The sequence below is a fragment of the Propithecus coquereli genome, unplaced genomic scaffold (genome assembly GCF_000956105.1).
Source record: "Propithecus coquereli isolate 6110/MARCELLA unplaced genomic scaffold, Pcoq_1.0 Scaffold193, whole genome shotgun sequence".
NCBI classification, from domain to species: Eukaryota; Metazoa; Chordata; class Mammalia; order Primates; family Indriidae; genus Propithecus; species Propithecus coquereli.
In genome coordinates this window covers 1,019,662-1,026,906 of record NW_012144190.1, presented here as the reverse complement: position 1 = coordinate 1,026,906, position 7,245 = coordinate 1,019,662, and the positions used below count along the sequence as shown (strand labels likewise).

Sequence of the window (7,245 nt, the reverse complement as noted above, 5' to 3'; positions counted from 1 at the left end):
TTTTAATTTGGAATGGGGAGAGTTTTTCTGAGTAATGTTCCAAATCAAGAAGCTATGCAAGAAAAGACTAGCATGGCCAAAAATGGAAACTCTCTAACTATCTTATTTCAAACCAACCATCCAACTAACAATTGGAAACGATGGGCAAAATATATTTTTTTTAAAGTATTGGAAATCACTGAGGAATGAAAGCAGAACGGCCTGAGGAGTCAAGATCAAGGAGACAGAGGAGGACGAGGAGAGGACGAGGCATTTGCCTCTAAGGAAGCTGAGCAGACATTAAGGACTAAGAGACTAGTGAGTCAGGCCAAACTCTAGCAGTTTCCAGGGGCTGGGCTACAATAGATGAGGAACACATGCCAAGGATGACGGGTACTGTTAAACACTTCAGGCTTTCAGCTGGGATGCTGAATGATTAGGTCTGGGGAAAAGAAACTAGAAACTGATTATCCCTTGCAAAGACAAAGCCTATCTTTGAATTACTTCAATCCTCATATGAAGGAACTATTCCCCTAACTGCTACCAGAAGCAATTCCAGTTTATCTGGAAAACAGATATCTTACAGCATCCCGATAACCTCCTCAATGGCTCCTATTCAAAATCTGGCACTCAAAATTACCAGGCATACCAGGAGACCATATGAGCAAAAAGAAGGAGAAAAAGCAGCAGTAGAAAAAGACCTGTAAAATGTCCAAATTCTCAGATTTTAAAATAATTTAAGATGTTCAATAACATAGAAGAAAGAGTTGATGTTCCAGAAATGATGGAAGTCTGTGAAAAACAAGAGCAAACTGCATAAATAAAATATGTTAACTGAATCTGAGAAATCAATAAATGGGTTTATTAGCAGATTAGAAACAGCCAAATAGTGAATTAGAGAGTTTAAAAAATTAGAAATAACCAGACTAAAGCACAGAGACAATGCGATAAGAAATGTAGAAAAAAGAGACACATGGCACATAAAGGTCTAATTATACCAATTATAAAGGTATAACTGGAGTCCCAGAAGGGAGAGAACAATGGGATAGAAATAATATTTAAACAGATAACGGCTGAAATTGAGAGCTGAAATGTTACTAAACCTCAGATGCAAGAATATCAGAGGATCCCAAGCAGGATGAATACAAAGAAAGCCACGTCTAGGCATATTACAGTAAGATAGCTGAACATCAAAGACAAAAAAAAAATCTAACAGTAAGTCAGAAGAGCTATCTTCTGCCATTGATATCTCAAATATGTAAAGGAACAGTAACATCTTATACCAGGATAAATGCAAATGTGACCCTTAAGACTATATTGCTTCTAGATCATAGCTTCCCTGACATGAACTTCTGCTTGTTCAATGTTAAAATACATACATACATGACAATGATTTAGAAATCTTATTAAGCACTGGCATTCTATGGCTGTTTTGAACACACACGATTACATCGGTTAACCCCAGTTCATTGTACGGTCTACAGCAGGTGTTAACTGCTATTGTGACTGGGCCAAGTCCAGAGTTTCTATGCTACAACTTCACCTTAGAGTCTCTGGCTAGGATGCAAGTTCTCAGCTTAGAGTAAAATTATTGGTGACACAGATAGAGGTACAATACAGGTTAGGACATATTATCCACCTACATTTTGCCACAAAACCCACCAGGTCTAAAAGAAGCTATTTCCCACCTACAAGGATACTATTTTCCATAGAACACTCTGTCCCTGTTGTAGGCAGGCATTAGAGACCATTTACCAAAGTTATGAGGTGATCTTCATGGTAAGAAGCCTTGGCCCCTCCCCAGAGACTTACTCACCTGTACGCTCCCTCAGGACCTTATCGCAGAGATCCTGTCTACTGATCTTGTGAAAGATCCTTAAGGTTATACTCCATGCTTCTTTTTCCTCATAACACTTGAGCAACAGGTTTGCTAGATCTTCCCGGGAGGCCTTTTTCACTTCGGTCCAGGGAATTTGCCGGAGTCCAAGTTGCAAAGTCTCTTGCTTGAGGTGCTCCTTAAATTTTCTGAACTCGTCCTTCTTGAGCTCCTCTAGATACCATATAAGCCCAAAATCAGAAAAGAAAGATGATGCCATCTCGTCCAGGGCACAGATACCAATCTTCAGAGAGATAATTACCAGGAACAAGAAAAAAATAAAACCTGTGGAAAATTTGGGGTAGTACCAAGTTATTCAAAATGAATGAAGTGAGATTATTTTTTTGATAGTGTTGGGGGCATGGGGATGAGGACAGGAAGTTCTTTAACTAGACTGATGTCACATTCTTATTGAAATGGTCATTGAAATAGTGATAACTGAAAAAAACTCAATAATAGATGAAATAACCCAGAAGATATAAGAATCCTAACCTATAGTCTCTTGACATATCCTCAATATACAGGGCAAATACAGACTTACTTTCAAGTCGTGGGAAATTACATTTTTCTCAGTAAATAACAGAGAAGGCATGCCACCACAAACATAGTCAATTGATTTTTGACAAAGGTACAATGAAGAAGCATAGCCTTTTTGACAAAAGATGCTGGAACAACTGGAGGCCCATATGCAAAACAAAAAAAAAAATTAAGCCAGACATAGACTTCACAGCCCTATGGGAAATGCTCAAAGGTGTGTTACACATGGAAATATCATAACAAAAACACATTAAAATACAAAAGTCAAAGGTGTAATAAAACAATCACATAAAGGAGGAGGAGAAAAGAATTAAATGGCAACATTACAGAAGTTCAGCAACTCACAAAGACAAAAAGACAGATAAAAAGAATTTATACAGCTAGAAAACAATTAACAATATGAGAAGAACAAAGCCTCACATATTGATATTAACCTTGAACATAAATGGATTAAGTGCTCCACTTAAAAGGTATAGATTGACAGAATGGATTAAAAAACCCATCCAATTATATGCCATTTACAAGCAACTCACCTTAAGACACACAGAGACTGAAAGTAAAGGGGTAGAAAAAGATACTCCATGCAAACCAAACCAAAAGAGAGCAGGAGTAGCCATACTTAGATAAATCAGACTTCAAATTAGAAACAATAAAAAGAGACAAAGAAGGCTATTATATAATGATAAAGGGATCAATTCAGCAAGAGGATACAACAATCCTAAATATATATGCACCCAACATCAGACCACCCAGATTCAAAAACTATTACTAGACCTAAAGAAATAGACAGCCGCACAATAATAGTAAGGGATGTCAACATCCCACTCACAGCACCTGACAGATCATCATCAAAGAAACATTAGACTTAAATTGGACTTTAGACAAAATGGACTTAACAGACATTTACAGAACATTCTACCCAACAACTACAAAATATACATTCTTTTTATCAACACATGGAACATACTCCAAGATAGGTCCTATGTTAGGCCACGAAAGAAGTCTTGACAAATGTAAAAAAAAAAAAAAAAAATCAAAATCATATAAAGCATCTTCTCAGACCACGGTGGAATAAACGTAGAATACAAAGGGGATCTTGAGAAACTATACAAATACATGGAAATTAACCAACGTGCTCCTGAACAATCACTGGGCCAATGAACAAATAAAGATGAAAATTTTAAAAATTTTTGAAATGAATGAAAATGAAAACACAACATACCAAAACCTGTGGGATACAGCAAAAGCACTACCAAAAGGGAAACTTATGGCATTAAATGCCTACATCAAAAAAGCAGAACAATCACAAATTAACAACCTAACATTGCAACTGAAGGAACTAGAAAAACAAGAAAAAAACAAACACAAAGTTAGCAGAAGAAAAGAAATAACAAATAGAGACCAAAAAAAATATAAAGAATCAATGAAATGAAAAATTGGTTCTCTGAAAAGATAAAATTGATAAGCCATTAGCTAGATTAACCAAGAAAAGAGAGAAGATCCAAAAATACACAATCAGAAATGAAAAGGGAGATCTTACAACCGATTCCACAGAAATTCAAAAGATCAGAGACTATTAAAAACTACTATATGTTCATAAACTACAAAACCTAGAGGAAATGGATAAATTCCTGAAAACATACAACCTCTCAAGATTGAACCAATATGAACCAGAATTCCTGAATAGATCAATGAGTAACAAGATTGAATCAGTAATTTAAAAATCTCCTAACAACAAAAGGTCCAGGACCAGATGGATTCACAGCTAAATTCTACCAGACATACAAAGAACAAGTACCAATACTATTGATACTGTTCTAATAGATTGAGAAGGAGGGAATCCTCCCTAACTCATTCTATGAATCCAGTGTCACCCTGATACCAAGCTAGGATAGGACACAACAAAAAGTAACACTACAGACCAATATTCCTCAAAAACATAGATGCAAAAATCCTCACCAAAATACTAGCAATTTGAATACAACAGTACATCACAAGTATAATTCATCACCATCAAGTGATTCTGATCTCAGGGATGCAAGGATGGTTCAACATACACAAGTCAATAAATGTGATTCACCACATAAACAGAATTAAACAGAAAAAAACATACGAGCATCTCAATAGATGCAGAAAAAGCATTCAATAAAATCCAACACCCTTCATGATAAAACTCAAAAACTCAGCATAGAAGGAACATACCTCAAAATATAAAGACCATGTACAACAAACCCATGGCCAGCATCATACTGAATGGGGAAAAGTTGAAAGCATTCGCCCTAATAACTGGAACAAGACAAGGGTGCCCACTGCCACCACTTCTATTCAACATAGTACCGGAAGTCCTAACTAGAGAAATCAGGCAAGAAAATAAAATATAGAGCACCCAGACTGGAACAAAAAGTCTAATTATCTGTTTGCTGATCATATGATCTTATATCTTGAAAACCCTAAGGACTTATCAAAAAAAATCCTAGATTTGAGGCCGGGCGCGGTGGTTCACGCCTGTAATCCTAGCTCTCTGGGAGGCTGGGGCGGGCAGATTGTTTGAGCTCAGGAGTTCGAAACCAGCCTGAGCAAGAGCAAGACCCCGTCTCTACTAAAAATAGAAAGAAATTAATTGGACAACTAAAAATACATAGAAAAAAATTAGCCGGGCATGGTGGTGCATGCCTGTAGTCCCAGCTACTTGGGAGGCTGAGGCAGAAGGATTGCTTGAGCCCAGGAGTTTGAGGTTGCTGTGAGCTAGGATGACGCCACAGCACTCTAGCCCGGGCAACACAGTGAGACTCTGTCTCAAAAAAAAAAAAAAAGAATCCTAGATTTGATAAACGAGTTCAGCAAAGTCTGAGGTTATAAAATCAACATACATAAATCAATAATATTTGTATACACCAATAATAACCAAATTGATAACCAAATCAAGAATGCAATTCCATTTACAAGAACCAAAAAAAAAAAAATACCTAGGAATATATTTAACCAAGGAGGTAAAAGATCTCCACAAGGAGAACTACAAATCACTGATTAAAGAAATTGTAGATGACACAAACAAATGGAAAAACATCCCATGCTCACCACTTGGAAGAATCAGTATTGTTAAAATGACCACACTGCCCAAAGTGATCTATAGATTCAATGCAATGCCTATCAATCTACCAACAACATTTTTGATGGAATTAGAAAAAAACAATACTAAAATTCATATGGAACCAAGAAAGAGCTTGAATGGCCACAGCAATCCTAAGCAAAAAGAACAAAGCTGGAGGCATCATGTTACCTAACTTCAAATTATACTACAAGCCTATAGTAACCAAAACAGCATGATACTGGTATAAAGCTAGAGACATAAACCAATGGAACAGAATAGACAACCCAGAAATAAAACCATACAGCTACAACCAACTTGTCTTCAACAAAGCAGATATTCAGGTGATACACGCACTAAAAGCCCAGACTACGTCACTATACATGTAACAGAATTCAACTTGTACCCACTAAATGTATTTTTTAGAAAACTGAATAAAATAACCCACTAAAAAATTGGAAAATATCTGAACAGATACCTCATCAAGGAAGATATACAGATGAAAATAGAAATATTGTAAGATGTTTAACATCATTTGTCATTAGGAAAATTAAAATTAAAATGAAGATGAGAAACCATGATACATGTATTGAAATGGCTTTCTTGCTGATGGAATTGCATGCTCTGGCCACTTCAGACGATAATTTGGCTAATATCCTTGCCATACAGTCCAGTAATCATCTTCCTAAATATTTGCTCAATTAATTTGAAAACTTACCTGTACTAAAACTACACATGAATGTTTATAGCAGCTTTACTCATAATCGAAAAAAATGAAGGGAACCAAAATGTCGTTTAATAGATGAGTGGATAAACAAATTTTGGTACACCCATCCAATGGAATACTATTCAACAGTGAAATGAACTATAAACCCAGGCAACAATATAGATTAATCTTCAGTACATATCACAAATTGAAAGAAGGTAGTCTGGAAGGCTACACACTGCATGATTCCATTCATATAATATCCTGGAAAAGGCAACACTACAGAAATGGTAAAAAGATTAGTGGTGTCCCATGACCCACGGACAGGAGGAGGGGTGAACAAGGGAGGCATAGGGGACTATTTTAGGGCAGCAAAAACACTCTGTACAGCACTGTAGTGGTGGATATATGGTACCATGCATCTGTCAACCCCATAGATCCTACAACACACAGTAAGACTTGATGTGTTCGTACTAAAAGAAACAACAATGAGGAGATCCAGCGACCCCAGGACAGAATGCAAATAGTGACAAAAATGTAACTGTATCACAAGTATTAATATGTGACATAGCCTCACTGAAAGGGGTCAGAGGGACAAAGGGTGGTAACCTAAACAACTCCGGAAATGAGTGGAGAGTGTAGGATGAAAGACAAAAGGAAATGTATGTAAGCACCATGCCCTGGTTGGTAAAGTTGTCTACTGCAGAGTTACAGTTTAACAATTCTTAAACTACTACCCAGGTACAGTGGGTATGAATAAATCAACAGGTGGATGGCAGATCGTGGGAGCTGGGTTTCTTACTGTTGGAGTGGGAAGTTACACATAAGCAAGGAGGAAGACAATAAGGAACCATGTGATAGGGATTAGAACTAATGCACTCACATTGAGCTTAATATAGATGCAGCTAAATATAAGTATGTCCTCACTTAATGCTGTTGCTAGGTTCTTGGAAATTGTGATTTTAAGTGAAATGACATGCTGGATAAGGAAACAAATTTTACCATAAGCTAACCCCAGTGAGATTGGCCTTTATCAAAAAATCCCAAAACAACAAATGC

General features: G+C 36.7%; 1 protein-coding gene across 1 annotated transcript in view; it reads right to left on the bottom strand.

Annotated features, from left to right (window-relative positions):
• LOC105809251 (NACHT, LRR and PYD domains-containing protein 4-like) overlaps window positions 1-2,075 on the bottom strand; it is a 79,608-nt gene extending 77,533 nt beyond the window's left edge. Inside the window, 1 exon segment of the mRNA XM_012643003.1 lies at window positions 1,796-2,075. Within this exon segment, the coding sequence (XP_012498457.1) occupies window positions 1,796-2,075 (280 nt within the window).
• Between the last annotated feature and the right edge of the window lie 5,170 nt (window positions 2,076-7,245).